Source organism: Vanellus vanellus (genome assembly GCF_965231255.1).
Source record: "Vanellus vanellus genome assembly, chromosome: 10".
NCBI classification, from domain to species: domain Eukaryota; kingdom Metazoa; phylum Chordata; class Aves; order Charadriiformes; family Charadriidae; genus Vanellus; species Vanellus vanellus.
Genome location: NC_138915.1, coordinates 5,067,220 through 5,095,070, shown reverse-complemented (window position 1 = coordinate 5,095,070; position 27,851 = coordinate 5,067,220). Strand labels below are relative to the sequence as shown.

General features: G+C 48.9%; 2 protein-coding genes and 1 long non-coding RNA gene across 4 annotated transcripts; 1 reads left to right on the top strand and 2 right to left on the bottom strand.

The window, feature by feature from the left end:
- The first annotated feature begins 391 nt into the window (after positions 1–391).
- VBP1 (VHL binding protein 1) lies at positions 392–10,927 on the top strand. Of its 2 annotated transcripts, none has more exons than XM_082488018.1 (6): positions 392–517; positions 4,863–4,987; positions 6,048–6,114; positions 6,579–6,677; positions 8,436–8,574; positions 9,569–10,927. In XM_082488018.1, the coding sequence occupies exons 1-6, from the start codon at positions 425–427 to the stop codon at positions 9,637–9,639; spliced, it is 594 nt and encodes a 197-aa protein (XP_082344144.1). In that variant the 5' UTR covers positions 392–424; the 3' UTR covers positions 9,640–10,927. The 2 variants fall into 2 exon arrangements, with proteins under 2 accessions (XP_082344144.1, XP_082344145.1); XM_082488019.1 differs by having other exon boundaries at positions 454–517; positions 4,873–4,987.
- A 644-nt stretch (positions 10,928–11,571) lies between these two features.
- On the bottom strand, positions 11,572–14,347 carry LOC309675677. The gene is made up of 3 exons (XR_014269521.1): positions 14,332–14,347; positions 14,049–14,258; positions 11,572–13,232 (listed from the first exon to the last, which is right to left on the bottom strand). It is a non-coding gene; the product is annotated as an uncharacterized lncRNA (long non-coding RNA).
- A 625-nt stretch (positions 14,348–14,972) lies between these two features.
- LOC309675899 (ras-related protein Rab-39B) lies at positions 14,973–20,275 on the bottom strand (the record flags this gene model as incomplete). The annotated part of the gene is made up of 2 exons (XM_082488323.1): positions 14,973–15,816; positions 20,061–20,275. The coding sequence occupies 2 exons, from the start codon at positions 20,273–20,275 to the stop codon at positions 15,390–15,392; spliced, it is 642 nt and encodes a 213-aa protein (XP_082344449.1). The 3' UTR covers positions 14,973–15,389.
- Positions 20,276–27,851: the final 7,576 nt, after the last annotated feature.

Sequence of the window (27,851 nt, the reverse complement as noted above, 5' to 3'; positions counted from 1 at the left end):
ACGAGAGCTCGGCCCTCTCAGCGCGGCGGCGCTGCCCGCAGCCCGAGGACGGCTTTAGCCCTTTACCGGCGGTTCCTCGCCCCTCAGCGCCCCCCTCCCGGTCACACAGCACCGGGCACCCGCCGGGCCGAGACCCGCCCCACCGTCCCCAGCGCTGCCGCACCGGCGGCGCCGTGACGCCAACGGCGTGGTAAAAATTTAAACGTATCACGGCAGGTCTCCCAGCCCGCCCCCTGCCGCAGCCCACCAATGGGCGGCGCCGTAGCACGGCCGCCGCCCCGCCCACCCCGCCGCCTCCGCCCGCGCCCCATCGCGTCACTCAAAGCCCGACAGCCAGTAGATGGGGCCGTCCTCGACGCTGGCGTGATGACGTACGGCTCCGGCGTCACGACGAAGGCCGCGCACGCACCGTCGGTTCCCCAAGATGGCGGCGGCCACCAGCAGCGAGACGGGGTGCGGCGAGGCGACGACGGGCGAGAAGCGCGGCCCCCTCGGCATCCCTGAGGCTGTCTTCGTGGTGAGCGGCGGCTCCGCCGGCCGGGCCGCGCCCTGGTGGGGCGGGGGGAGGGCGCGCTGGGGTGGGGGCTGCGCTGCGGCAGCCGGGCCCGTCCCCTGTGAGGCGGCACCTGCGGCGGGCGGTGCCTGAGGGAGCGCGGGCGGTGGGGAAGGCGGCGGGGCTGTCCCTCACGGCCCGACCGCCCCTCACGGCCCCGTCGCTCCCCCAGGCCGCCCGCGCCCAGCGCCGCGGGCTCCTCCCGCCCGCCCGGCCCGGGACAGCCCCGCACCGGGCAGGGGCCTGTGCCGCGGGCGGTGGGGAGTGTCTTAGTGCTGAGGGTGTTCACGGGCTGAGTTGCTTTGTTTGGGTTCTCTTGACGTTATTAAGTATTAATGCGCTTCACAGCAAACTCGCATCCCCGTGTTAAGCATTGCCGTGTCGCTGCGCTGGCCAGCCCGCATGCCGAGGGGAAGCGTGTTACCAGTGGACCCTCCTGTCACACACACGAAGCTGTGGTTCCTCACGGCGGTTCCTCCTGCACAGGGCACAGCGTTCCGCTCCTGTTCCATCTCAGATAGTGCCGTACTGCGCTCCGAGCACCCTTCCCTGCGTCTTCCTCTCACATTCTAGTTCTTGTCTGTTGAGCAGAATTGCTCTTCAGAAGCCACCGCGGTGTCCAGCTTGGTTTCCTGACTTCTCAAAAACCAGCAAATGTGTGTCTTTTGGAAAACAGGCTGAACTTGTTTATCCGACTTTAAAAAGTGATTTACCAAGTGCTTAATAATTCTGCTGACTGGTTGAAAAGAATTCATCGACTTATACAGTGACAAAATTATCTGTTGTTCATTTTGCTATAAGCTAGCTCTTGGTGTGCTGTCTTGATTGCTGCTTTATTTTGTTTGATCGATAAGTATTGATCACAGTGGCTATACCTGGCTGCCTTGGAACATCAGATGTCCACCCCGAATGCTCTGTTTATTGTGCTGCTTTATTACTGAGGTTTTCTTGAACTTTGAACATCTGTATTTCTCAGATCTGTCTCGATATCTTTACCAGAGCTGTTTGGACTGATCAGGTATGACTGCTCCTATAGAAATAAATTGATTTGGTTTGCATTTTGGTACTACCAATGTACCTGGCTAGGGCATCGGTCCCGAACAAACGGGGACAGTACGCTTGCTTTCCATGCATTCAGATCTTACTTTTTCTTTAAGGTTCTTCAACAATTATTGGGGTCTTGCAAATCTTACTGGGATGTAAAACCATTGCTGCCTGCAGCTAACTTCCTTCCGCCCCTTTATGGGAGAGTAATGTAGATGCCAGTGAAAGGAAAGGGGCACAGGTTCAGCTGCCCTAGAACACATCGTGACAGAGGAGAACTTGTGGTCTGTGCTCACTCTGTGGTGGAGAGGTGGTCACCCTGGCAGGGAACAGGAGACAACCAGCCTCAGCAAACACTTTGAGGGTGTCTGTCACATCCCTCATTTTTATGTTGGTAGCTGTTAATGCAGTTTGTGACTGGTTCCACGTTCTTCCCTTTTGATACTCGTGTCTGAAGTATCTCACGTGCTGTACCATGCGACCTGGGAGAGTTCTGGGGGTTGTGGCTTAGTTCTGTACTTCAGTTCTTTATAACCCTATGTCTGGATCTAAAACCCATCAACATTTCCTCATTCTCAGTTTTGAGAGGTGCTCTAATCAAATATAAGTGTCTCTGCAGAAGAGAACCTCAGTAACGATCTTGGAGTACTTGGACGTAGATGTTAAGATGGACTTTTTTTATTCAAAATAAGCACATGCTAAGAAATTTTGAATGGTATTCTGATCCACAAAGTGAACATATTAGTGTCTTGAGGCTGGTTTTTATTACAGGCTTTTTCTTCAGAAAATAAGTTTCTGTTTCAAAAACATCATATACTCTCATGACGATAAAGACTTCCTGATCACTTGCTTGACATTCCCCTGCCATGTGCTCTGTGGGTAGTCTTACTGTGAGTCTTGTCTTCAGAGATGTTTTCTGTAAGTGCCCTGATTCAGTGAAGGCTCTTTGAACAGTTGATGGCGGATACCTTTTCTTAGGCATCGATCTGTGGATTCTTGTGCCTCTCCAGATTTCAAGTGGCATTAAACACTAACTCAAGGTTTCACTGGAGTTTTAAAAACACTCCAAATAGAACTTTCAACTCTGTTCTCTTTTCAGCTGTTGCCCAGATGTTTCCAAATAAAACGCCTGCTTTATTCTGCCTTCCTTAGCATGCCTGTGAGTGGGAGCACAGGGGATGCAAATCTGAAAACGTGTCTCTCTTGTCATGTTCTCTGTATATGCCTATAGGGGATGATGGCTCTCTGCAGGAGCAGAGCAAGTGCCAGCAGTGCTTTATTTGGGTCATCACTCAAAAGATAAACATAAGCCCTTGTGGGAATGTGCTATCCTGCTCTGTTTCAGGGCTTTTACAGAGCATTCGTGTGGCCTGGCTTGGAGTTTGCAAAGACTGTGTTACCTTTATGGTATACAACAATGGTGTTTTTGCCAGTGAATTTTCTTCCTAAAAAGACAGAGATGAGTTTTTGGCAGGTCCCTCAGAATCTGTAAGGTAATTCTGCAGTTGAGATGCTGCGCAACCCACCATGAAGCAGGGATCCCAATAGCGTTGACACCCACCTCTGCTACAAAGCTGTTCTGTTCAGGCCCAAAGAAGTGACCGTGCCTCAGCCTTGCAGTTGGGTAAGATGGGCCGAAAACCCAACCAGCGGGACTTGGCAGTTGCAGTTAGAAATCATGGGTGGCAAATCTGAGCTCACCTTGGACTGGGCCATTAAGTAGTGAGAGGAAATCGCCAGTATACAGGGGGCTTGGATTCACTTCTCAGCATCTTCGTTTCAGGAGGACTTGGGTTCTGTCTTGTCTGTCCGTACAAACGGACGTTAGCTGAGGCAGAGGTGGGGTGCCGGGCAGTGTGTGGGGTGAGTTGTTGCCCACTTGCATTTTCTTTCTGTTCTCGATGATTTTCCTGAGCAGAACAGCTTCCACAAGAGGGAGTTTCAATTCAGAACATCCTCAGGCCTCACTTCTACAACACTTGCCTAAATCTAATTCTTGGGGGTTTTTTGTTAAAGCTTCTTTACAGGCTTCATCGTGAGGCAGAAATGCTTCTCATTCTGTTGTCAGTGAGGTAGCTTCAGGCAGTCCTCGGGCAGTTAGTCTGAAATGTGGTCTCTTGAGTTCTGGTGTACCACCTAGATCATGGTGCCTGCTAAAGTCTGATGTGGAGTTCTTACTTCTACTGCAGTACTGTTTCCTTAATTATAAGGAAGGTGGGTGACTTCTTACCAGGTTCAGTAATTTCACAGTAAGTTTCTTTAGCCAAGAGAGCTCAGGAGTCATAATGAGGGGAACCAGCTATATGTCTGATATTACTTGTATAGTGTTTTCCTGATGTGAAACTACTGGAATGGAAACACCTCATTAAAAAGGAGAAGCTGAAGAGGCATGTGGTAGGCTTCCGTCAGATTTTACAGAGCTATATAGACAAATCAGGCCAGAATTACCGCAGTGGACGAGTGGGATCATCTTGAATTATACATAGGTAAATGTTGTCAAGGTCAGAAAGGGAGTGGTTGATCTCCGCCCAATGTGCCTTTCACAAGGCTGAGAACGTTTCCTGCGGGCAGATGAACTGCTTCCTGGGAGCCTGAAGGAGGCACTTGCAGAGGTCAGCATCCTTGCCTGCTCAGGCCTGCCTTCTCTGGCGACTTTTCCAGTTGATGGTAGGACTGGCTGGAATTGTTCTCCAGAGGTTTCTGTGGCTTCCTGCTGACTATAGTAAGAGCTTTTGAAGACAAGCTGTTTGCTACCATAAAGCTTGCCTGAGCAGATACCACGGTTTTCCACCCTTTGCCTCTTCCTCTGCCACAACATGCTTGATCAGGCCATGATTCTTTCCTTCATCAGTCTTATCCTAAATAGTTCATAATCTGATTAGCCGCAGAGAAGCATTATCCCTGCTTTTCAGATAGGAGACCAAAGTTTAGCCGTGGCTGAGGATATCCATCCCTGTTAGGTGTCATTTGACATCGGCCAGGACTGAAAGCACCACTAACAAGGTACCTAGTGAATATGGGTATGAAATAATCCTCGCACCTATTCTGTAGTTCCCTGACAAGAAAAGGGGGGAAGGGGAAAGGGGAATTGAAAAGGCGACTAACTAAGAAAGGAAAATGATTTTGTACTTTGCTCCAGAAAAATAGCAGTTTGTTTATGTGTAAGAACCCCTCTAGACCTAGCTGCAGTAAGATGATAGCATGACTGTATCTAGGATTTCTGTAAAACTCTTCTAACATTGAGGGTTTCTTTCTCCCCTTAAAGGAAGATGTAGATTCTTTTATGAAACAGCCTGGAAATGAGACAGCAGATGTAGTTCTTAAGAAGTTGGATGAGCAGTATCAGAAGTATAAATTTTTGGAACTTAATCTTGCTCAAAAGAAAAGGAGGTAAGTCATAATTTTTGCAGAATTGGGAAATGTTTAGCACAGTTCTATTTTTTAAAAAATAAGTCTAGTTTTTTTAAATATCCCAAGAAGTAAAAAATCGATGTTAGGAGAGCTGGTATTTGCAGTACTTTCAGGAAACCCCAGCTTTTTTTCTGTCCTTTTCCTGAGAATTATGTGCAAAAGAATTTACAGTATTGTTGAATTGGTCCTTAGCCTTTAAGGTGAAAAAGTACTGCTATAGTCTCTTAATTTTGTGTGCCTAGTGTAAATAAGAGTACGTTTTTGTCAAATGACTACTGTACCAAGCCTGTAACTTTTGGTTCAGTAATCCCATCTCTTTTCAGTAGCTTCAGTCTTGATCTGAAGGTAGGCAAGAAGCAAATTTTTAAAAGCTAAAATCAAAGCTTCAAGTAATACTTATTTAGATCAAACTTCTTTCATGGAAAAATTGCCCCTCGTAATCCCCCCCTGGCAGCCTGCTTTGGCAGTCACTGCTGGCTGAGCCTGCTGGCTGCAGAGGCGGGCGGCTGCGGGGGGCAGTGGGGATCCCAGTGCCTCTGCTGGGCGGCTGCAAGGGCTGCCCGGGAGGGGGATGCCCTGAACTCGGGAGAGAGCTTGTGTTTTAACAGTGCCAAGTCTTGGAGCTCTGAACTGTTTGTTAGAATAGTTTGTGGACCTCCGAAGAAACACACTTGTTTTGTTTCACCTACAGTGTTTTTTATCTGTATTTCTGCTGAGGTTTCCCTTTCCTCCAGGGAGATGAGAACTAGGCAAAAATACACCATTTTAGCAAACAGATATCTATTACTGTGAATACATGTTTGTTTCAGTTTGGAAAGTGTATGTATTGCTCTGCTTCAGAAAACCAGTGAGCCTCAGTATGATAAGAGGCGGGTGAAGCTGTAGCTGAGATCTCTTTCAAACCTGCGTTTGTGAGCCTGAGAACCTGTTAGAGTTTCAAGTATTAAAATGGAGGTTGGATTGTATACTAAAACTGATCACTTGTTTAGGAAACTTTGTCTCTGTAAAATAATAAATTATGACTGTTGTTAATTCACAGGCTAAAAAGTCAGATTCCTGAAATTAAACAGACATTAGAAATTTTAAAACACATGCAGAAGAAAAAGGTAAACTATTTTGAATATCTAATGAGTATGAGAAAAGCTAACGACCTTTCCACCCTAACAGAACACATTGCAAGAAATGTTTTGGAGAGCACACTTAATATGCCTTTATAAATAACAGAATTGTTTTTAAGGTATGTAGTACTTTTTGAAAGCTAGTTCAAAAAAAGTTAATGTTTGTAATGCAAACTTTACTTATAATAGCATACAGAGTGCAGCTAAACTTTGACTTCATCTCTGTTCTTTATAGAGCGATTTCTATATTGTTTTTAAATATATCTTTTTAAAATGCATTATCCTTGGAGCTCTAACTGGAATGTTGAAGTAAAATTATGTAGAGTTCCACCAAAGTTTATACTGTATCAATGGCAAAAAGCAGAAAAGTGTGCTCTTTACTGTAAGTGTTATGTCTTTGACATAAGTTTCCAGTGAAAATAGCAATTTTAAGTTTTATCATTTGTCTTAAGGATTCCACAAATCCAATGGAAACCAGATTTTTATTGGCAGATAATCTCTACTGCAAAGCTTCAGTTCCTCCTACAGATAAAGTTTGTTTGTGGTTGGGGGTAAGTAAAATGGAACTTTCTCTCAAACTGTTTAAATAACTTATAAAAGGCTTATAAAAGACAGCGTTTGCTGCTGTCTCATGTGTTCTTGTAGTGGTTGTGGGCATAATTCTGTTAATGTGTGCACAGTGGAGCTGTGCCCTGTCAGCAGGGCAAGCCCAACAAGACAATTTCAATGCGATAGTGAAGGTTTCACGTTCGATTTTATTTGGGGCCTGAGCAGTAATACTTCAGAAAATTGTAATTTTGCTGGATTGTTCTTTCCAAAAAGCATGTTCATGAATGTTTTCTTTTATACTTCTATCACTTTGCAGTTCAAAGTACCACCCAGCATTGCCTGGGATGGGAACGTGCCCAGCAAAATAACTTAAGTTGGCAAGCAGCTTCCCATCTTCTCTATTTTATTTGTATTTAGCATCTTGCTTTCCCTTTTCACGCACGTTTTTAGGGAAAGATGGGATTTCTGGTACTCACAGGTGCCTGGCAGCATTTAGAGTGGATTTTGTGCCAAAGACTGGTGGGATCAGAGCTCAAAACACAGAATTCCAAGTACTTGAGTGCTATCGGGTTGGGATATTTTGTATTCAGAGGCTTCCTTACATGTGGAGATAACCTGCTGATTTTTATTTTGAGATTTCTAAATCCCAGATGTTCCCAAATCCCTGTGTTGGCTGCCATCAAAACCACTTAGGACAGAAACATTGTTGACACGTGCAGCATCCAGACTGATTGGGCAGTTACTGCCGACCTCTCCCGCTTTTCTATCATAAAAAGAGGAGATTTGTCTGATAACTGTTGCTTTTAGGAGACTGTTTTCAGAATTCACAAACATTGAGTTTCGTGGAGCATCGCAGGTTTATTTTGTAACAGAATATCAAAGAAAGTTCATCCTATTGATGGTTCATACAGGAGAGCTATGATGAAATGCCACAAGCAGTTCATTATATTTAGGTGTTCTCGGCCTTCTGCCTTGATCCTCCTTGTTGCTTACAGACTGCACGTTGGCCTGTGCGTATTACTATTGTTGGGGAAACTCTGTCTTCCGGTTATTTTAAAAGAAGACTGGCTTATTGCACTCTCGCAGCTCCGTGTAGCGTTCTCTGGGATCACGTCTCGTTAGCAGTATGTGGTAGTGCTCAGTGCACAGTTCTTGAATGGGACAAAGTTTCATTGGTGCATCTTCACTTGATACTGCTCTTTTATCTCTCCATGTGGTAGCTTCTTACTGAAATAAAGGTCTGTAGATTGAAAACCGCCACAGTATAGGATAGGACCTTTATACATGTTGTATCTTTAAATACCTGTACTACTTCTTGTTAATGACCAATGCTGTTAGGCTGTTCATTGGTGGTCCACACAGAGATCCTAAAGTTAATCTTGAATGCAGCAAAAATTGTTTCTAGGGTTGTGTGGCACTTGAAAGGTGCTGCTAAGTCTCTCACTTTTCAAATATGGTGAAGATGAGATACTGATACCTGAAGGGCTCAGTGCGGCCCACAGGGAGAGAAATCCCTCATTGCTTAGCTATAGGAAGAGGACTTTTTTTAAGTCACCAGAGGGGTTTATTACTCAGTTACTGAAGCGATGGAAACCACGAGTGGATTCTGGCGTTGCTCGTCCTGAACTTTGTCGTCTTGGCCTCTCAGGACAGCCTTTTGTTAATGCGTTAAGTTATAAACAGCAGCCTGGAATAAGCCTGCTATGGCTTATTCCCTACAATGCAAGAGTAAAAGCTTCTCTCAATCTTTCATTTTTTAGGCCAATGTGATGCTTGAATACGATATTGATGAAGCTCAGGCTCTGTTAGAGAAGAATTTGTCAACAGCCACAAGAAACCTTGATCTTCTAGAGGAAGACCTGGATTTTCTTAGAGATCAGTTCACCACTACAGAAGTCAGTATCCTTTGTTGTACATATATTTGCGGGGGACGAGGTGTACGTGAGAGCTAACATACAGGTAAGAACCAATTTCCTGACATGTTTTTATCTTAGACTGGCTGCCGGTAGAATTCTGTAGCACTCCAGGAACTTAACCTTTTCTAGCAGTGCAAGGGGATATTGCGGTGCCAGCGCTGGGCTGCGGGTTGGTGTGTCAGATGGAGCAAAGCTCTGTGGTTGGGTCCCCCTGAAACCTACTGTGGTGGTTGCAAACCCAGACTGGGAGTGCGTTGGAAGCGTGGATGGGTGGTGCGGATTGATGGCCAGGTGGCCGTTTCAAAGCAAAGTGACTCTTCCTTCCTCTCCGGAGCGTATGAACGTTGTTCTTCGGGCTATTGCTAATCATACCCGTTTCAGCTGCTGGCGCGACATTCTCCAAGCAACACAGGCTCTGCTGCAGCCAGCTTGGTGCTGGCTTGGGCATTGCTTAACTGTTTTTTTATTTCTTTATACTATAGTGAACCACCTGTAGGGGCGGGGTGGCTTTTTTTATACTTTCTACTTAAAACTATTTGAATGATGAGACTAGCCATCAACTGAAGCATTAGATTTAGTAAATGAAGGCACAACAACTTGTTTTTTCAAGTTGATACTTAAGCTACCTTAGTGCTGCAGGAAGTTGTGGGTGCCTGAAATAGGCAAATACAGCTGATAGGGGCAGGCTGACTGAAATCAGCAAAGCGTAGCCGTAAGTAAAACTAAAAGTGGGTTTCTCTGTAATATCTTTTTGGTGTTTTTTAAGTAAATGGTATAAATCCTGCAGTTATTAACAGTTACTAGCATTCCTGTGTGTTAAGGCTTTGCACTGTCAGCTCTGTCGTGAAATGGTTTCTATGTTGACTGTTACGAGTAAGTGAAGCGTGGCCAGCTATATAACCTGCTTTTCCCCTTTTTTTCCTTTATTTTTTTCTTTTCTGAATGCATGAGCTATTTCCTTAACTCCACACCCTCAGATATGGCTAGAGTTTATAATTGGGATGTAAAGAGAAGAAACAAGCAAGACCCTTCCAAAAACAAAGCATAGTTTTGCCAATTTTAAATGTGATTTCAATTTCCAAATATTTTTTATTTAAACACCCCCAACTTCATTCTTAAGGGACTGAGTTACTTTAAGCATTTCAGTAAATGGTCAAATATCTGAAACCTAATGGTGAGCACCACTTTATTTATTTGTAAACTCAAAAATTTGGTTTCATGCATGCTTCATGACATGAATTATCTGAAAAGCCACCACACAGTCCAGCAAAGGACATAGTATTTTGATCAGACCGGTCTGTCGTAAATAAATTTCTACCTGAAAGCTTGTCGGAAAAGCTGAGGGGCACATATGAAATGGAGTCTGACATTTTAGCGGGTTAAGGTAATGCAGGGGTTTACTTTTTCATCTCTGTGTACAGCTGATGAAGTGAGTCGACTTGCAAGGGAAGACATGCAGCTGTCATGTTCTAGGAGACAGAAAAAATACAGTGAAGTCTTGGATTTTGTTTCAGTCAGTTAATTGGCAGCATCAATCTGCAAGCATTCCTGGGTATCCACTGTGGATAAACTTGTTTTTAATAGTTATTGGTTAGTTAACTGCCTGTCACTGAACTCTCAGCACTTTACATACAACAGTTTGTGACTTGTCTTCAGAGAAGAGTGGCAAATGGAGTGAACAGCACAAGCTATGTCAAGACTTGCAGGTGATCTTGCCCCGTTCTTTTTCATACATGTGCACACGCTGCTTATTTTTGCAAATGCGTTGAACAAGGACACCAAAATGCTGATAGCCTGTAAACAAGAACCCCCCTATTTACGATCCCTTAGACAAGACGTCCAGTTCAAAGGTCTTAACACTCTCAGCCTCCCAGGTGGTGAAACCTGTATGAGATGAGGATGGTTTACTGCAGCATGACTGCTGGTGTTAACAGTCGGAATATTTTTTTGGTTCTCATGAAGCCTTGCAAGATTGTTGCCTTTTACCTCTGCAGTTTCTTTCTAAAATGAAATGCTCGGTGGTGATGTCAGTGGCTAATATTCACATTCTGTGACTGAGAATACAGGTTTCGCTGCAAAATAAACGCAAATGTTAACTGTTCGATCTTCATGTAAGAAACAATATACCTGTAAATTTTTTGTACTTTTATTTCATGATATTAAAATAGTAAAACTAAACAGTTGTGGCAAACACCAGGTTTTGTGCATCTTTCTTTGTGTGAGAAAATCAGGAATCTGATGCGTGGTATTTTATAATGTTTCCCTCCCTTAATTGGGGCAGGGGGGTGAAAAAATTCGGTTGCAGCAGCAGACGTGAAAAGTGTAGCTGCCGAATACGGCTTGAATGAGAGAGGGAGTGTGAGTCAGCGCATCTGAATTTGTGAATACAAGCGACAGATTTCACAGCACTGGGGCTGTAAAAGGAGGCAGAGCTGCAGCGATGGGCATAAAACGGGTAAATCCTTACTGCTGCTCCCAAGCAAGTACCCGGCCTTGGCTCATCCACACTGTTCCTGCAGGGCGGTACTGTTTGTGCCAGTGGCTTTGGCTGTACCAGAGAAATGTTTAGCTCTGATGTGTTTTTTGACTAACAGGTATCTGCCCGCTGTGGGGCTGCGCGGGCTGCAGGCTGCTTCTCTCTCTTTCTTTTTAAGAGCATCAGCAATGACAGGAAAGGCAGCTGCAAACACGTCCTGATTTCTCTTGCAATTTTCTCTTCAATTTGGATTAATGAGATCCCAACAGGCTGAAGCGTGCTCCCCCCTCCCTCTGGCGGGTCCTAAGGCAGCAATTGCCTGCCTTTGTTGTGCACAATGAACTGACGAGTTAAGCATTTCTGCACCAGCAAAGTCAGTACTGTGCGCGCTGCCAGTGAGCTAACGCTGGGTATGGGGGTGACGGCATTAGAGCTGGCATTGCTCAGTAGGTTCAAAAGGTTCATCTGGCTTGGAGGGGGATGGGAGATGGCTATGTCCATCCTAATGCTTGTTTGGGTGGTGTGTGTTTGATACGAAGCAAATAAAAAAAAAACATAGCAAAACTCAGACAAGAACTGAAGCTTCTCTATGACTGATCCTTGTCCAGTATTGCTCTGTCCTTTGCTGTTAAGTCTTTGTTACTCTGAGTAAGACCAGAAGGTCAGTTTGCAGAAGCTGTTTTAGCTACTGTGCCGCCAGTCCTGCCTGCTGCTGAGCAAGGCCTCCTGTGGGGGCTGACTCTGCTTTGGGCTACTCCTGCAGGGAGCAGGGGCTTTGCTTTGGGATTCTTTTGTTTTAGAATGGCCAGTGTTTCTGTAGTTGCACTGTTCTTATTTCACAGGAAGGTAGCTGGCTGGTTCTGAAGGTTGCAGCAGTGGGCCCTCAGCAAAAAATGTCTCGTGGGTACTGTTGGAAAGAGTGCTGGTTATTGCTGAGGCCGTCCCCGTCAGACGTGCAGTTATGGGGGGTATAGAAGCCGTACAGGTAGTAGCTGGCTTACCAATAAAGAATGGGGAGGGGGAAAGAAAAAAAAAAAAAAAAACACCGAAGTTTCTTTACAAGTTTTAAATTTCACATTATCACATCGTAACCATTTTGCTAAATACAAGCATGTTTTCAGTCACATACAGACAGCTAAATACAGCATTATTTTCACATTTCGTTACAGTGCATAACAGAAAGCGAGGAAAGTGTATAGTATGCTTTTATTTTGGAGGTTCTGAGCAATTTCAATCTAACATGCAGATTGTTTTTAAGATGTGGTAGAGACCACAGAACGTTAGCTTTGTCTTTTTTTTTTTTTCTTTTTGTCCTAGAGTAAAAGAGCTCCTGACCTTTGCCCTGTGAAAGTTATCACCTTCTGATTTCCCTAAATCTCTCTTGCGCTAAAGTCAAAGCATTAAAACCAGTTGTTAGAAAAGAATTCTTAGCATATCCTATAAGTTCTTCATCTTAGAAAAAACATTCCAAATTTTGTACAGATGAATCTACATTTCCTATATTTTAATAAGCTGTCTAGAAAATGCAAGGAATTAGAAAAAGATGTATATAATGATTTCTCTATCATTTAATATAACCATTTCTTACCTCTAAGTAGTTAAGACTGTGTACATTTTCTTCTGTATTGTTCCTCTTTAGAATTACGACACTTGTATTTTTCAAGTGACGACTTACTCTGAAGGCCTGAATGCACTTACTGATTTAGGCTTCCTGGAATTTCTCTCTGGGAGCAGTAAAGGGGAATGTCCAAAACCCCATTAAACAAAATATTGGTTGTCTTGTGAAAAGTGATCTTTCCCCTGCTGGCCAGGTTCCTGCACAGAGAATGACAGAATTTTACTATTGCTAAAACGCCATTTGAGCCAACTTCTCTGACTGCCATTAGTGTAGCACCTCCAGCTCTGCCACCCTCAGCCAGGCAACCCGAGCCACACCTCATCAGCAGCTGGACCCTGAAAGCCCAAAGCGGTTGCTTGGCGGACTTGCCGCTGCGAGAACGAAGCAACTGACCCTTCTGTACTTGTTTGTCCTTGCCTTCGTGAAAATATGACTAACAGACCTGGTCCAAGCAAACCCTGCGCTCTCTGCTGGCGTCAGCCCATGAGAGCCCATGGCAGCCCAGCTCCTGTAGCACTCTGCAGCAATCTTCTCCAGCTCTGCTTACCTAGAAAGAGATTTTAGGGAGATTTTGGGGGTTGTTTTTTTGTTTTGTTTTTTTTTTTTTTAATCTTCAGGGCACTCAACCACGATTGAATCTGCCTGGAATTCAATGGGCTTTAGCACATGGCTTTTGATACATTTATAATCTATTCAAGAGCCATCAGGGGTTAGTAGTGAGGAGCTTACTGGAAGGGACTGGACCATTGCCACCCTGCCCTGCCTCTTAATTTGCTACCAGTGCCCTCCCGGCAGGTGCAACACTGCTGCTCCCCTGCAGGGCCCAGGAACCAAAATCGTTCCTAGAACAATGAAAATAAAAATGTTACTAATTTTCAGGGTTTTTTTTTTGTTGAGTTGGGTTTGTTGTTTGGGGTTTTTTTACAGCTTTACTATGGAAACCACAGGTTTCTTTCTTCATACAGCCTTGTCCGTGTGCTGCAAACTGTGAGACCAGGTTCAAAGGGAGAAATAGTTTAAACTCAACAATCAAGATGACCCACGCTTTTATAGATGGGGTAGCTTAAAAAGCTTTAACAAGTATTTTATTCGTCTCTACTTAGAGGCCTAAAATCAAACACTAGAATCTTCCAGTGTTTTTTTTTACCTAATCCCTCCCTATTGCCAATTAGCAATTTGGCATATAAAGCTTGCAAACTTGAGTTAAAAAAAAAAATCCCTATAGTTTTGTTTGTTTGCTTTTAATAGGCTGAACTTCCCTAGTTCGCTGCAGCAGTTACCCTGCTGCACTTCAAAAGCTTAAGTTAAAACTTAGCGGAAGCAAAGCTTTAAGTGGTGAATGTCATTCCCAGAAAACACCCACCTACATATAGCTGTTGTAACACGGCTGCCATCCCGTGATGACCAACCTGAGATGGATCCTCTTTTGTCAAATTAAAACATGGAGGAAAACAATTTTTCACTCTTGAGCTTGTCTTGTGGCTTTCCTTTCCCCCAACTCAGACACTTCTGTGTGCTCCTCCTTCCCACTGCCAGTTCTCTTCTTCCACAGATGCCAAGAAAGAAAATGACACTTCAACAGCAAAAAGTACTGATGGAAGCTGTTGCTTTCCGTGCTATTAAACTTCTTTAAAAGCAAATCTCACCTTTTAGGATGTTTGATGCACCTGAGTTAAGCTTTTCAAGTTTTTTTATTTTGTTGGGGTGGTTTTTCCCCCCTCCTTTCCATTCCTCCTTGTGACCTGGCTGGTAAGACACCCAAAAGGTCAGCACAGTGCTGTTAGCAAGACAGAAATGTTGGCGTGTCCTACCTGGCCCCAACACCCCAGCCTTAAGATCTAACATATGAGGACATGGTTCTCTCTTTATGCTCTTGATCACTTAATTCTATTGGAAAGCCCTGAACACAGGGTACTTTCAAGGTACTCACCTAAGCAGTAAATGCGTAAAAATGCATTGAATAATTACTACTGGAGCAGGAGTTGCCACTTAGAATCCCAGTTCAGCACAGCAAGAAAAGCACTATTGGGGGGGGGTGGGGGGGGTGGGGGGGGTGGTGTAATTTAAATTTTAATTACCAGTCAAATAACTACTGTTTTCCTCTTTAAATCCCACATAATATTCTTTGCTATGGAACTAGATTCAAGAACATATGAAAGAAAATTCAGAAGTGTGCATACCATGTCAGTAAACTTTTTCTGTGGAGTTGGCCTTAAGCGGAAACAGTATCTGTGCTGCCTTTACGCCTTCCTGCTAATAAACAGCTGACACAAACGAAGATGTCCTCTTTCTTTCCCCTCTATCTGCCCATTTGTCATACTAATGAAGTATCCATACTGTGGCTTCAATACCCAGCATGGAGCTGTGGATTTACTTAAGAGGACACGTACAGTACCCTGGCATGTGCCAACCCATTCAGCTCTCAGTATACTCTCTCCTGTCTCGTGCAGCCCCTCGGTTCTGCTTCCTGTCTCCTTACAACATCTACATGCACCCTCACTCACTCTCCGTTAGGTTTGTAGCCCCCAGTTCTGAAAGGTTATTTGGAACAGAACATTTCTTTCCGGGGTCTGTTCTGGTGTCCAAAACAATGTGGGAGGCTGTTCACAACGGGAGTGTTGCTCTCCCTTCTGTCACACTGAGTTCACTTAGTAAAGTACGTTTGGTTAGTAGAGTTCATCACCACTTGCCTCACTAGAAGAGCTCAGCACAAGCATCGCCTATCTGATTTCACCACTTCTTCTGAAGAGTGCACTACGTTGGGGACAAACCCGCTCTTTACCCCTTCCCATCCCTCCTGGATTGAAATTTCCCCCCTTTTAACAAGCTCGTATATATCTCGAGTCAGATCAGTGAAGGCCTTCTCCACGTTAATGGCATCCCGAGCTGAGGTCTCAATGTACTTCATACCATACGCAGCAGCCAGTTTCTCAGCCTCGTGCCTGGTGACTTGCCGCTGTGTGTCAAGGTCACACTTATGCCCTACCAAAACAAAGACGATCTGGTATGGCTGGACGTGCACCTTGGTCTCCTCCAGCCACTCGTGGACGTTCTGGAAGGATCTGCGGTTTGTAATGTCAAAGAGGAGGAGTCCGCCAACCGAGTTCCTGTAGTAGGCTCTGGTGATGGACCTGGAAATGAATAAGCCACAACAAAAGTCTAAGTTACAGCTGTTTGGGAAGAAGGGCAGAGTGAGTTTCACATGGGGTTTTGTTTGCTTGCTTGTGTCTTCTGATTTATTTTTTTTCTTTAGCCAAACAACCCTTCTGAACATACATCTTTAAGAAAGCAGCATTACCACCACCCTGTCTACCCTGCAGAATACAGGGCAGAGAGGCCATTCAGGCAATGTCTGATCACTTTTAGCTTGTGCTCTGTAGAGCTTGTCATTCAAAAAGACAACTAATCTTGGCTTAAAGACTTCATCCTTGGGTAACTGCCTCACTGATTTATTACAGCTCAGTTCAAAATCCCCACCACCATTTTTGGTCTCGATTTTCTATCATGGATTGCTGTATGCCCTTTGTTGTTAGTCTAAAGAGCCCCGTTCCCAGCCTCTGAACCCCTGTCTAAGCCATTGATTTAGAAGCACTGTAACAAAATAAAGGATTAATTTGAAACCGAACACCCACTCTCTGACAGATACACAAAAGGAGAAGGCTACAGGTTTGGAAGGCAGACCATGGGGTTGTAGCTCCCCTCCATACACCCAGGGCCGTGGCACAGGACATCCACTGACCCCTACACTTTTTCCCGCTGTGCCACTGGTCAAAATGTCAGCACACACCATTACAGCTAACACAGTAAGAGGAGCAGCCGGTCTGACCTCCCAAGTAACAGCAAAATGATACAACGACTTCCCAGGGGAATCTGCATTACTGTTGGTCTTGTTCTTGCCAAATACTGACAATGTTAAACAGTAACTAAAAAGACCCCCGAACCGCAGGCTGAGAAATGGAGCACATCTTCCACAACTCTTCCGAGCAAGGGCAGACTTCAACACAGCCACAAGCAGCACATGAAATCAGCTAACACAGGGCGGTGGAGCGAAGCCGAGACCACGAGGCTGAGCAGAGGTACAGTTTGATGACTACCACACGTGGAAAAGTCAAGAAGCTGTAAGACTGTGGTGTTTCTGCAAAGTCATGGATTCGTTCTAAATCCAGAAGCAATGATCGATTTCAGTCCCTGGAGGAATTCACACTTGGACCTGAACTTTCCTTGCCGGTAAAATGTAAGCACTACTGCATTTTTACCTTGGGACAAGTCCTTTTCTTGGACATGCAAGACTGTTGTTAGGGGTTACCTCGTCCTGTAGTGTGTGTATCGAGCGAAACTGCCCCAAGATAGGATGAACTGGAGTTTTCAAGGATTGCTTTATCAACAGACATGCAGCAATGGGAGAAAATCCACAGCCAAAACTGTGGAAAAAAAGCCAGAAGAGGGGGAAAAAAGATAGTTGGCTGCATTTGGATAATTTCTCCTCTCCCAATTATCTGGCTGAGGAACAACAGTAGCTCTGCACATTTGGCACTGAGGGATTAGATCTGCCTTTTGCTATCTAGCCAGCTGCAAACAGATATTGACGCTTTGAGTTCACCCCCACGCTGTCGCAGGCATTTCTGCTTCTCCCTTGTGTTCCATGCCATCAGCCCTGGCTCCTCCTGCCAACATCAACAATGCCTCAGGTGCTTCTGAAAGACATGACAGGATCTAAGCTGAATGCTCCTTTGAGGTAAAACTAGGTGAAGGTCTCAGTGCCTTTTCTTAAAGCCTCTTCCACTGACTATTTTCCTTACCCACCTGCAGGAAGCAAACTGTATTGCCTTCATGCTGCACATCACTCCCCAATTCCCTTCCAAGACTCCTGCCTTCCCTCCTCCCGCCACGCTCGTACATGCTCATGCAGAGCAGTACGGGGATTTGCACCTATTTGGCCGAGTTTTACCATAAAGGTATTGCCTCCGTCTGGGAACTGCTCTGTATCCATGGTGGGGACTCTTGTACCTGAGGTCCACGCCTGTTTGTTCGAGTCTTGCTGGCTGGAAGGAGACAGCTCTTCTGTAGGTGGTGGTACACAGTTCCAGGGAGTGAGGGCTGCACATGCTTTTGCTTTTGTTAGCATTACACAACATCATGTTTCAGGCAGGGAAATCACAGTTATCTGAGCAACCAGAGATGGGCAAAACCTGCTGGATCCAGGGAGAATTGGACCCTGCTCTTCTATAGCTCCAAAGCGGCCTCAACGCTGCCCCAGGCAGCATGTTTTGGGGCTGATCTGGCACTATAGAATGGCACATGCTCAACTGTAATTTAAGCCTTGACTGCAAGGAAATTGCTTCTAATTTATGGAGAGTGAAAGAGCTCACAACGGGGGTCAGGAAGAGCAGAAATGTAGCACAGCTGCAGACCAGAGAATGCCAATAAGGTGTCTTCAGAATAACTACAGTGTTTTTTTCCTTGTGGGGCAGCTGTTAAATTATGCAAAGCGGACTGGAAATTATCAAATTGGAGAATTCTGTCAAAAATGGGAGCTTATTCTTATGAATTTCCCTCTTAAGAAATTCCCTGGTTTATTACAAAGAAAGTTTAAGGGTTCTGGAGAGAACCTGCACCATCGTGCTTCTTGCCTACGCCCTCAAGTCTAAGACGCTTCAGCTTATTCAGTAATAGCTACATTTTGCCTTTTGTCAACAAAAAGAGCTTGCAGGAGGAGCCCAAGAGCTGCTGTCTTCATAGGGCATGATTTGTCACAGGGCTGTGATTTGAAAGGGATAAACACAAAACAGACTTTTTGCCTAATTTTTTTTCATACTTTAGAGTGCACCGTAAAGGCACCTGGGTTTGCTCACTTCCCTCTAGCTTTTGACATTGGGAATTTAAGACTGCAAGGGCATTTCAAAGTTGCATGATGTGGGGTTTTTATGTCACTCACTGTTCCTGCCCCTTACACTCTTCCTGCCTTTGAATGCTACTGCCCATCGCAGCAGTGCAGCCTGCCCTTGCGCTGAAGGTCACCTGCTCATCATGCTTACAACCCAAGTGCTGGGCCAGGTCAGCCACCAACACTAAAGGTAAGCAGCCTCCAGGGCCCCAAACTTCCTAATGTCTTTCCCAAAAAAAAGGAGATTGAAGCCATCCAACAGCTTTTGCTCTTCAAAGTGAAGGCAGAAGCTGGGGACGGCACCCAGGCCCATTCTCTACAGACCTCAGCCAGAGATCCAAAGCTGGAAGCTGATGCAACTGCAAGCAAAAGCACCTCCTCTCTCAGCAGAATAAAGCACCAGCTCCTCGCCCCGAAAGGCTGCAAGGTAGCAGAAGAAAAACCTGTCAGTGGATAAGGACTGATGACTGCACATCCTGGGCCAGACGCCAGCGCCACAGATGCAAAGGAAGGCAGTGAGAGGGGTGGGGGCAGAGGAGGTTTCATCTACTGAATGAAACCAAAACATTGCTCAGGCGAGTCCTTATAGCACAGCAGCAGAAGCTGCGTGAAGCTGCGCAGAGATGGAAAGTAAGGGAAGTGCTCCCGGAGAGATCAGGATTGAAGAGCGGAAGAGGGTTACAGACGCACGACCACCACCAGCGATGAGGAGGCACAGCGATGAGCTGAGGGTACACTCATGCCCCTTCCGAACCAGCCCCGGCTGAGCAGCGCTCGTCCCCTGAGAACACCGCAGTCTGGGGCCGAGCCTGCTCCGACCACCACTGCTGGTTTTACCATACAGTTCCCTGCAAAACTCTTGGCACGGTCCCACATGCCGCCTTTATTTTTTCCTCGCCGGGCCGTGGCTAATATGGCTCGACCTCTCAAACTGTGCCCGTGCCGCGCTCGCCGTGGCACCCTCCAGCAAGCACCGTCCGTCCCTGCAAGGCCACAACCACAGGTCTGTCGGGGCCTTTCTCTGTCCCGCGGCCGGCTGATCTCAGCCGTCGCTGTGGAGAACCAAACCACCTATTCCATCGCATTTCGTGAGCCGAAACGCGCGTTCAGCTGCGAAACATCCTGGTCACTGCCTCTCCGCAGGGAGCAGGCGCTCTCCCCGCCGAGCCGCATCCTCCGCTGCTCCTCTGCTCGCTGAGGGCCGGTAAACACCGCCGGAGCCCAGCGCGGCCTTCGGGCCCCGTCCCCCTCCCCGACACGTCCTACGCATCCCGTACATCCCACCCGCGGCCATTGCGGGGTGGACACCAATCCCGGGTACACAAAGCGGTACGCTACGGGGGGTGGGGGGGAGGCGAAAGGTGCAATTTGACTCTTCTTTGTCTCATTCGCCCAACGCCCGGCAGGAGGAGGGCGCCGGCCCCGGCCCCGGCCCCGCACCTCCCGGCCCGGCCCGCCCGGCCCCGCCGCCGCCGCCGCCGCCGGTCTCACCGGAACCGCTCCTGCCCGGCAGTGTCCCAGATCTGCAGCTTGATCCTCTTGCCCGGCTCGATCTCCACCAGCCTGGAGAAGAAATCCACGCCCACCGTGGGGTCGGAGATCTGGGCGAAGCGCCCCTCGGTGAAGCGGCGGATGAGGCAGGACTTGCCCACGGTGGAGTCGCCGATGACGATGAGGCGGAACTGGTAGAGCCAGATGGCCTCCATCCTGCCGCCCGCCGCCTCAGCGCCCGCCGCCTCAGCGCCCGCCCGCCGCCGCGCCGCCCATGCCCGGCCCGCCGGCCCGGGGGCGGCCGCCGCGCCGATCGCCCGCAGGGGGGCGCGCCGCTAGGCCGGGACCGCGGCGCCCCGGGGGCCGGCGGCGGCGGCCCGGGCCTGGGCCCCCCCGCTCCGCCGGGCCGCGGACGGGCCGGCCCCGCTGTCTTGCGCCGCGGCCGCGCCGCTCAGGCGGCCCCCATGGCGGCCGGCGCAGGCCCCTGCCCGGCACCCCGCGGCCCCGTCACCGCCGGCGCATCCCGCCGAGCCCCGGTCCCGCCGCCGAGGTGCTGCGCGGACCGCGGGGCCGGGCGGGCGCCGGCCGCCGCCTCAGCCCTGTCGGCGCGGCCCCGAAGCCGCCGCACCGGCTCTGGGGCCCGGCCGAGGGTCGCTCCCCGCTGCCGCGGAGCCCGTTCTCTCCGCAGCGCCGCCGCGGACGCTCCCTGCGGCTGCAGCGCCCGCGCCCCCCGTCGGAGCCGGAGCCGGAGCCGCAGCCGGTGCCGGTGTCGGGCTGCGGGATGGAGGCGCGGCCGAGCGCGGGGCGCGCCGTGATGCAATGGCGGCCGCGCTCTACCGCACTGCCGGGAGGAGCCGCCACCCCCGAAACGCGGCGGCTGCGGGAGCCGTGCGGGGCGGGGCGGGGCGGGACCGTGCGGGGCGGCCGGGGGGGAGCCCGGGGCTGAGGGAAGCCGGGGGCTGAGGGGAGCCGAGGTCTGAGGGGGACGCGGGGCCGAGGGGACACGGGGGCTGAGGGGAACAGGAGGCTGAGGAGAGGTCCGGGGCTGAGGGGGTCCCCAGCGGCTGCGGGGAGCTGAGGGGGACAGGAGGCTGAGGGGAGCCGAGCTGAGCCCAGGGCCAAGGGGGAGCTCGGGGCCGGGCAGACCCCAAAGCTGCGGGGCACAGGCCAAGGCTGACCTTTCTCAGCTCTTCCCCGGGGCGAGGGGGGATGTCGAGCAGGGAGGGCCTGCACCACCTTTCCGTGTTTTAAACCTGAGTCTCATTTCTGGATTCGGGTTCCTCACCACTGTGTCGGGGGCTTCGTTCCCATCTACATCTAACGGGCGACCCCAAGTGCTCCTGGCGCTTTCGGAGGGCATCTGCACCGCTGCCCTGGGCTCGGGGTCACCTGCACCCTGCCGGCCTGGTCTGGAAAGGGACAATGGCGATGGCAAGGCATAGTACTCACAGAGTCATGAAACCCGGCGTATCTGCACGCGCACACACACGTTTATATATGTGTGTGTAGGTATTGTATGTGTGTATACATATATGATGGATGTACAGTCTCAAAAATGAATAGTTACAGCCATTAAATACCCAGCAACTTAAATACCACAAATCTTACCAAATCCATTTTCCCTCGCTTCACTCGAGCAGGTTCTTGGCTCCGCAGGGTGAAGCACGGTGCTCAGGACCCTGAGCGACAGCCAACGTCGTGCAGCATGTATACGGATACCTCAGACTGTCAGTCCCAATTTTCACCGGGCTGTCCCCAAACACGTTCTGTCCCAAACGAGATGTCCCAAACACGGCTGCTCTCGCCTGGCTCCCTGGGGTACGGACGAGCTCGAGCGCCTGCTCGTTCAGCACTTGCCAGAGCGGAGTTTTCATCTCTGGAAGGGAAAATTAGCATGTATATTATTAAAAACGGTGACTAAAATGTGTGTATTAAGACAAATATATATATATAAAGAGGACTATTAATGCTTTTTCTTATTTAAAATTTATGAAAGTGTTGGTGTTTTTTTTTTTAATAAAGATGTTTTCATTAGAAAGAGGTCCTGCATGACCACTACTGAAATAAGCACATTCACCGTGTCTATTATATTCATTAGACACTCAAAAAAAGGACATTTATAAAGGTATGAGCTAGTTATCCAGCTTGCAAATTGGACTAGGACATTACAGAGACCGTTTCGACTCTTGAGGAGTAAATGGCAAGGAGTTTTTTCAATATCCTTTGAAATACAATATATTTATTAAAAAAAAAAACAGCCCCAAAAGATCTTATTTTAACGTACCTCAGGACAGGAAAGAAAAACTGATGAGGCAATCTGCACAGCGACAGAAAAATATTAAACGTATAAATCCGAGTTAGCAGTACATTAACCAGTGACTCATTGCCAGCGATGCTTTGTGGGGATCTGTTGCACTTTGCCGTATGATTTCTGTGTGTTCGATGTCCATTAGTTCAAGCCCACAACAAATTGTGGTTTCTCTTCACTGTTTTCCTCTCCACCCCGGGCGCTCGTGCGTATAGTCGCCCCATTTCCTTCCTTCCACAGGTCTGCCTGTGTTCAAGCCGGTACAAGGCGCTCAGCAACACACCCCGCAAGTCGACCATCACCAGCTTCTCTGGGAGGTCTCTCCTGTGCCGGTCGACATTTCGCGGCAGCGGTGTGAGCTACGGCAGGGAGCAGCCGAAGCGCCCTGACTTGCAGGGCTGCGAGGAGCCAAGAGCAGCCCCAGGGGGTGGGCTGGTGCCCAGCAGATGCTGGTGGAGCTCGAGCGATTCCTGCAGCATTGGGGACCTGTTTTCCCCAGCAAATAAACCTGCAGGATCCCGTGATGCAGATATTATTTTCATCTTCACTGAACACATGCATATAGATGAACACACACTGCGTGACTAGGCAGCCACGATATTAATTAGCAGCAACTGAGAAAGCAGGAGAAAATGAGATCCTGGGAGAGCCTTTGTTCTGGTACTGTTTTAGCAAATGGGAAATCTGGTGTCTGAAAGAGAGAGACAGAGAGTAACCTAGATTTGATGCAAAAGCAGGTTTGTTGGCTGGGGACAGGACGGCGGGTGCTGGTGAGAAGCCACAGGCGCGTGCGCACCGACGACGGCGCTGGGCACAGCCTCCACAGGCTGTTGGCAGCCCCAGACCAGGGGCAGCCCTTCAGCGCTCCTTCCCGTGGGCCCAGGGGCGATTCCAGAGGAGCCCCTTTCTCCTCACAACTGCGGGACAGCTGCCCAAAAACAACCTCGGCATGGGTGAGGGCATGTTGCATCTGCTCCAGCACCCGTGGGTCCAACCCATCCACCAGCGTTGCCTGGAGCGGCCAAGGGGAGCTCCGTGTAGGCAGCACCGCCGTACAGCCCTGCGCTGCGCACAGCCAAACGCGGGGGAAACCCCTTCCCGAGGGCTGCCCATGCACACCTGTGCGTGCAGTGCCTGCACAAGGTGAACAACATCCACACACCACCACTGGATTGGGTATTTCTTATGCAGTAAATTTATTTCAAGGCAGGAAAGTTGGGACAAAAGGGGGGGAGGGCTGGAGAATGACTCCCTTGCTACCTTGTGCCGCCTGTGGTCTCCATCCCAAAGCGATGACATAAACAACCTTTTAGTGTTAGATGATGAAGCCCTAAGCAGATACTTAGGAGGGGCTTTTTGCAAGCCCAGTGCCAACCCGTTTCATGCTGGTGCGTGGTGAGTGCCATGTGTGCTCCAAATGGCAGGAACCACTGCCACGCAACCCCACGCTAAGAGCCCGGCTGGGGCTGGGGCGGGATGGTTTCATGGCAGGCAGCTCTGCTCGGGCAGGAGCTCTCTGCCGAGAGGCCCAGGCTCGCTGTGGCTGGGCCACAGAGACGGTACTGAGCCATGGTCAGGGATGGCTGGGAGTCAGACACCCCCCGCTGGACACCAGCACCACGACTCACAGAGGTACTTCCCATTAAATAGTTTGCCGTTCAGCTGTAGTTTAGTTTTTCTCCAAAACCAGCCAGCGCCCTTTACACCCCGCAGCCGGCAGCTGGAGGCTGAAGCCATCTCCGAGCCCATGGCAGCACTGCGAGGAGGAGAGTGCATCAGCACTGCACGCACCATGCAATTTTAATGCCCTTTCAGTTTCCAAGGATACAAAAAACAATCAATCAGACCCGATCCCTCGCTGCGGTGCTGGCTGCACAGGAGCTGCCCGAGATGGCTCATGCCTGCGCCCCAGCCTGGGAAGGCGCAACAATCGCAACACGCCGGTGAACCACAGACCCGGACCCACAGGCTGACGCCCCCGGCTCTCACAGGTTTTATACGTCAGCCCCACTCGCTATGGGGGTGCTCCTCACCCCAGAGAGAAACCCAAGCGGAGCCCTGTGAGTGTACACTACGCAACAGGCCAGAACCCCGTGACTTACTGAGAACAGTCAGGGGCCAGGCACCGGGGTGATGGGAGTGCTGAGAACAGGGCTGGCTAACCACACGTAGCAAACAATTTATTAGCTGGCTCCAAAAAATATCCCTGTTAAATTAGGCCTGTGCAGGAGATGTGACATGGAGACAGATTACATGTTGACAAGGACGCGATCCCACCCATAACCTGCTAGCTGATGCGTGCCACTGTAAAACCCGGGACAGAGGGCAGGTATTAAGCGAATTAATGTTTATTATTTACATGATGCCCACAGTTAGTCAGGGTGGTGCAGACAAGCGTAAAGCCAAGGGCACCACACGGTGCTCAGGAACTGACAGCCCAGCTGACAGCAGGCACTGGGAGCGTAATTTAGGACTTTGTGACAAGGTGACAGCCTTAGAGCCTCCAACAACAGTAGCAGGAGGGAAGCACAGGCAGGGCTGAATGCCAGGCGGCACACGGTGAAGCTTCTGTCCCACCTTGGCTTTTGGCTCAGCTCAGGTGCCTTTTGTAGTGGTGGACTTCGGTGGCAGACTGGCAGCCTCTGTCCCCAGGAAACTTGTCTAACCTCCCTCCCCAAATGCCAACCTGTCAGCAAAACGCTTCCAGTGAGCAATGGAGTACTGGACACCAAGGCAGCCTCAGGCATACTGGCTGGGGTTCCAGGGGTGCAATCCTGCAGAGATACCACTGGTCCCACAGTGTCACACTGGGATCAAATGAAAAGCAGTAGAGCAGACACAGGCTTGATAAAGATGGTCATGGGTGAGTGATGCTGGCTGTCCCATTAATGGTGCCCCATTGATATAGGGACACAGTACCTAAATGTCTCTCCTCCACTAGGTGTCCAGGCTCCTTCCAGTCAACAGAGAGAGGCAGGAACATCTTCAGAGCTATTTATCCCACTCAGTTTGATGGGATGAACCATCCTCCACCACCACCGCTCTCTGTCTTGGCCATGGTGGAACAAAGGGGCCCAGCAGAGAGCAGCTGCCCGACCTCTGCCAGCTGGAATTGCCCCGTCCCCTAAGCAGGAGGCTCTGCCTCCTCCCAAGGAGCTTAACAACGCCAGAGGGACGGGGCTGCAAAGCCAGCCAGGATCCGTGCTGACGGGAGAATGTGGGAGAGACACAAATGCAGAGAAAGTTCAAAATAACCAGAGAGGCCTTCTGAGTCCATAACAGCGCTCCAGGGCAGTGTTAGCATTTGCTTTGCAATCTGAACAGACAGGGAAGATTAAACTCTCGTACAGTGTGATCCACACGGGTGGACATGCACAGAGCATAAGCCTGTCCCTGCATCCCCGCAAGTGGCAGGGCCACTCTCTGGTGCCGCCCAGCACCCACACAACACAGCCTCCAGCCCCACCGGCTCGCGCATGGAGCAAGAGTCAGCTGGGTTTTTGAAGAGACGCAAAACATTTGCAAAACGTTTCCCTGTGACGATAAATTAAACGTCAGCTCATTACCGTGGGATGGCTTACTCCAGATGCAGCTCCCCGTGTCTTATTTCAGATTATGATCACATTAAAATGGTCATGGGTTGGCCAGTCGAAAAAGGGGGGCTCCCATCAAGAGCTCATTATATCTGCCTGAGTCTGCCTGAATCCAAGAACAGATCCTCCACTGGGAATATTATGTCCTTGTAGCTGTTCAAGTCTTCCCAGGAAGGGAACAGGATCTGCTTAGAGCAAATAGAAGCCATTACAATCAGGATAAATTAGTAATGGTGAGTGGGAGAGAGAGGAGGAGAGGAAGAGGTTATTGTGATTTTTCTTCCTACAGAGCGGGTGTCTGAGCTACTTACATTGCCAGAAAACAGCTCCCGAGCTTCCCCTCCGAGTCCAGAGCTCTGACTGCTTGCTCACCGCTCAAGAGCTACTTTGGATTGTTAATAACTAGCAGGATGGCATTACGGGTTGTTAGATGCATGAAATCTGATTTCTGTTCCTACTGGTAGCGTCTCAAATTTAGCAGCAGCACAGGCAGGTCTGTAGAGTGAGAAAAGGCAAAATAGACTTGCATTTATGCTGTTTAACACCGCCTTTTTATCAGAAGCTGCAACGCCTGTTGAGGACTATTTGTGCGGGTCTTTAAGGTGCTGCGGGGGGTAGGACTGTGGCTCAGTGGTGTTGTATATTTTCTGTTTTGTAAAATAAAGAATGCCAAGTAATTCGCTAAACCCTGACTGCAGTCCTGGAAAAAAAAGAAAACTGACCAGCAGAAATGCCTTCATACTTGGGATGCCTTCCTTTCATCCTAAAACGATCTATTAAAGCAGAGCTGGTTTAGCTAGTTTGGGTCACCACAGCCCAGAGACAATTCCAGCCATACTATGTTTTTACAGCATTTTAAAAAGCAAATATCTGCCTGCTTAAGCGAGCATCTATTTCAGGTCACTCACAGGGAAATGACTGCACCACCACCGGTCCCTCTCCAGCAGGAATGCCAACCAGAGCCCTTCGGCATGAACCTGGTATGACCAGCAAACCTGGCAGGCTCAGACCCTGCTCCTCTTTGTGTTTTTCCACTCCTCCTAGGATGCTGCTGCCTGCGGACATCTTCACCCAACTTCATTCCCATTTCACTATCTGACATGAGGCATTTCAGCTCAGTGATTGGGAAATTAATGCAAAACCAAAAGGGGCTCGGTCTAGGGCGGCTGAACTCCCCTAGGGCTCCTGGAGGAGACACTTCCAGCTCTCCACCATGCTCATCCCTCTCTCAGAAGAAAGAGATCTCATACAAGCCATTAACAGTAATTTTTCCATGGGCGTCCTGGAGGCCAACGCTCAGTTTTTGTGCTGCTGTGAGCTGACCCAGCACCCTCCAACCAACCGTGTTCAGAAGGATGGGAGAAGCTGGCAAATGCCCTAAAAGCGTGAACGGCCACCCCGGAGTTGCCTGCTCTTGCTCAAAGCTCATTGCCACAGTCAGCCATCTCCTGCTCAGGACAGGCCAGGAGCTGGTACTGCAGTACCAAAACACACTCGGAGTCCTCCTGTGGCCCCACAAACCTCACCCTGATCCTTGCTGGAGAGCTGCTCCTCGTGGCAGAGCCACCAGTACAAGGAGCCTCCCAAAAAGTGCAGCCCCTGGGAAAAAGTGGCTGCTCCTGACCGATCCCATGGGAAGGGACTTTTGCTCCAAGAGCTTTCCACAGGTCAGTAGGATCTTGCTCAGTAGCGATGCTGCTGAGAGCAGCGCGGCTCCAGTAACACATACCTTACAGCATCTTTGCAAACATGCTTTTGCATGGCACTTCACAGGGAGCTTCCCAATGTCTTCTGACAACCTTTGCGACAGCGCTCAGGGGGCCATCTCCTCCCGGGCATCCGTTTTAACACTAGTAGCAGATGACCTGGACACCTGAGGAGTGCAAGTAG